The 337-nt window shown below is 61.4% G+C and overlaps 1 protein-coding gene across 1 annotated transcript in view; it reads left to right on the top strand.

Annotated features, from left to right (window-relative positions):
• The first annotated feature begins 104 nt into the window (after positions 1–104).
• The window catches only part of AGO1 (argonaute RISC catalytic component 1), an 18,954-nt gene continuing 18,721 nt past the window's right edge, over positions 105–337 (top strand). Inside the window, exon 1 of the mRNA XM_009895609.1 lies at positions 105–117. Coding sequence (XP_009893911.1) covers positions 105–117 — 13 coding nt within the window. The remainder of the gene's footprint in view (positions 118–337) is intronic.

The raw sequence follows: 337 nt of genomic DNA, 5'->3' as shown, positions 1-337 counted from the left end.
CTCACTGGCCGCATTGTGCTGCAGGAACAACACTCCAGCCCTGCAGCCCCCCGCCCCGGGCGCCCACATTTACATGACAAAGTGGGAGCCTGTGCAGCTTCGCCATGGAGAGTCGAGGTATGCAGAAGCCCCCCTGGCTCTGGGCGGTTTGGGTCGCTTTTTAACAGACTTCTACTGAAGGGGAACCGGCATGTTTTGCTGCTGGCCCCTTTTCTGCTGCTCTGAGCTGCAGCTGGGGGCTGTGGGCACAAGGTGCCCAGAGATGCCACGTCGCACTACCTGGGGATCCCCAGCACAGCATCCTCCAAGCCAGGCGGAGGGTGGCTTTCAGCCTGAA

Source organism: Charadrius vociferus, unplaced genomic scaffold, assembly GCF_000708025.1.
Source record: "Charadrius vociferus isolate BGI_N301 unplaced genomic scaffold, ASM70802v2 scaffold812, whole genome shotgun sequence".
NCBI classification, from domain to species: Eukaryota; Metazoa; Chordata; class Aves; order Charadriiformes; family Charadriidae; genus Charadrius; species Charadrius vociferus.
The sequence above is the reverse complement of the archived record's forward strand: the minus strand, read 5'-3'. Positions and strand labels throughout refer to the sequence as shown.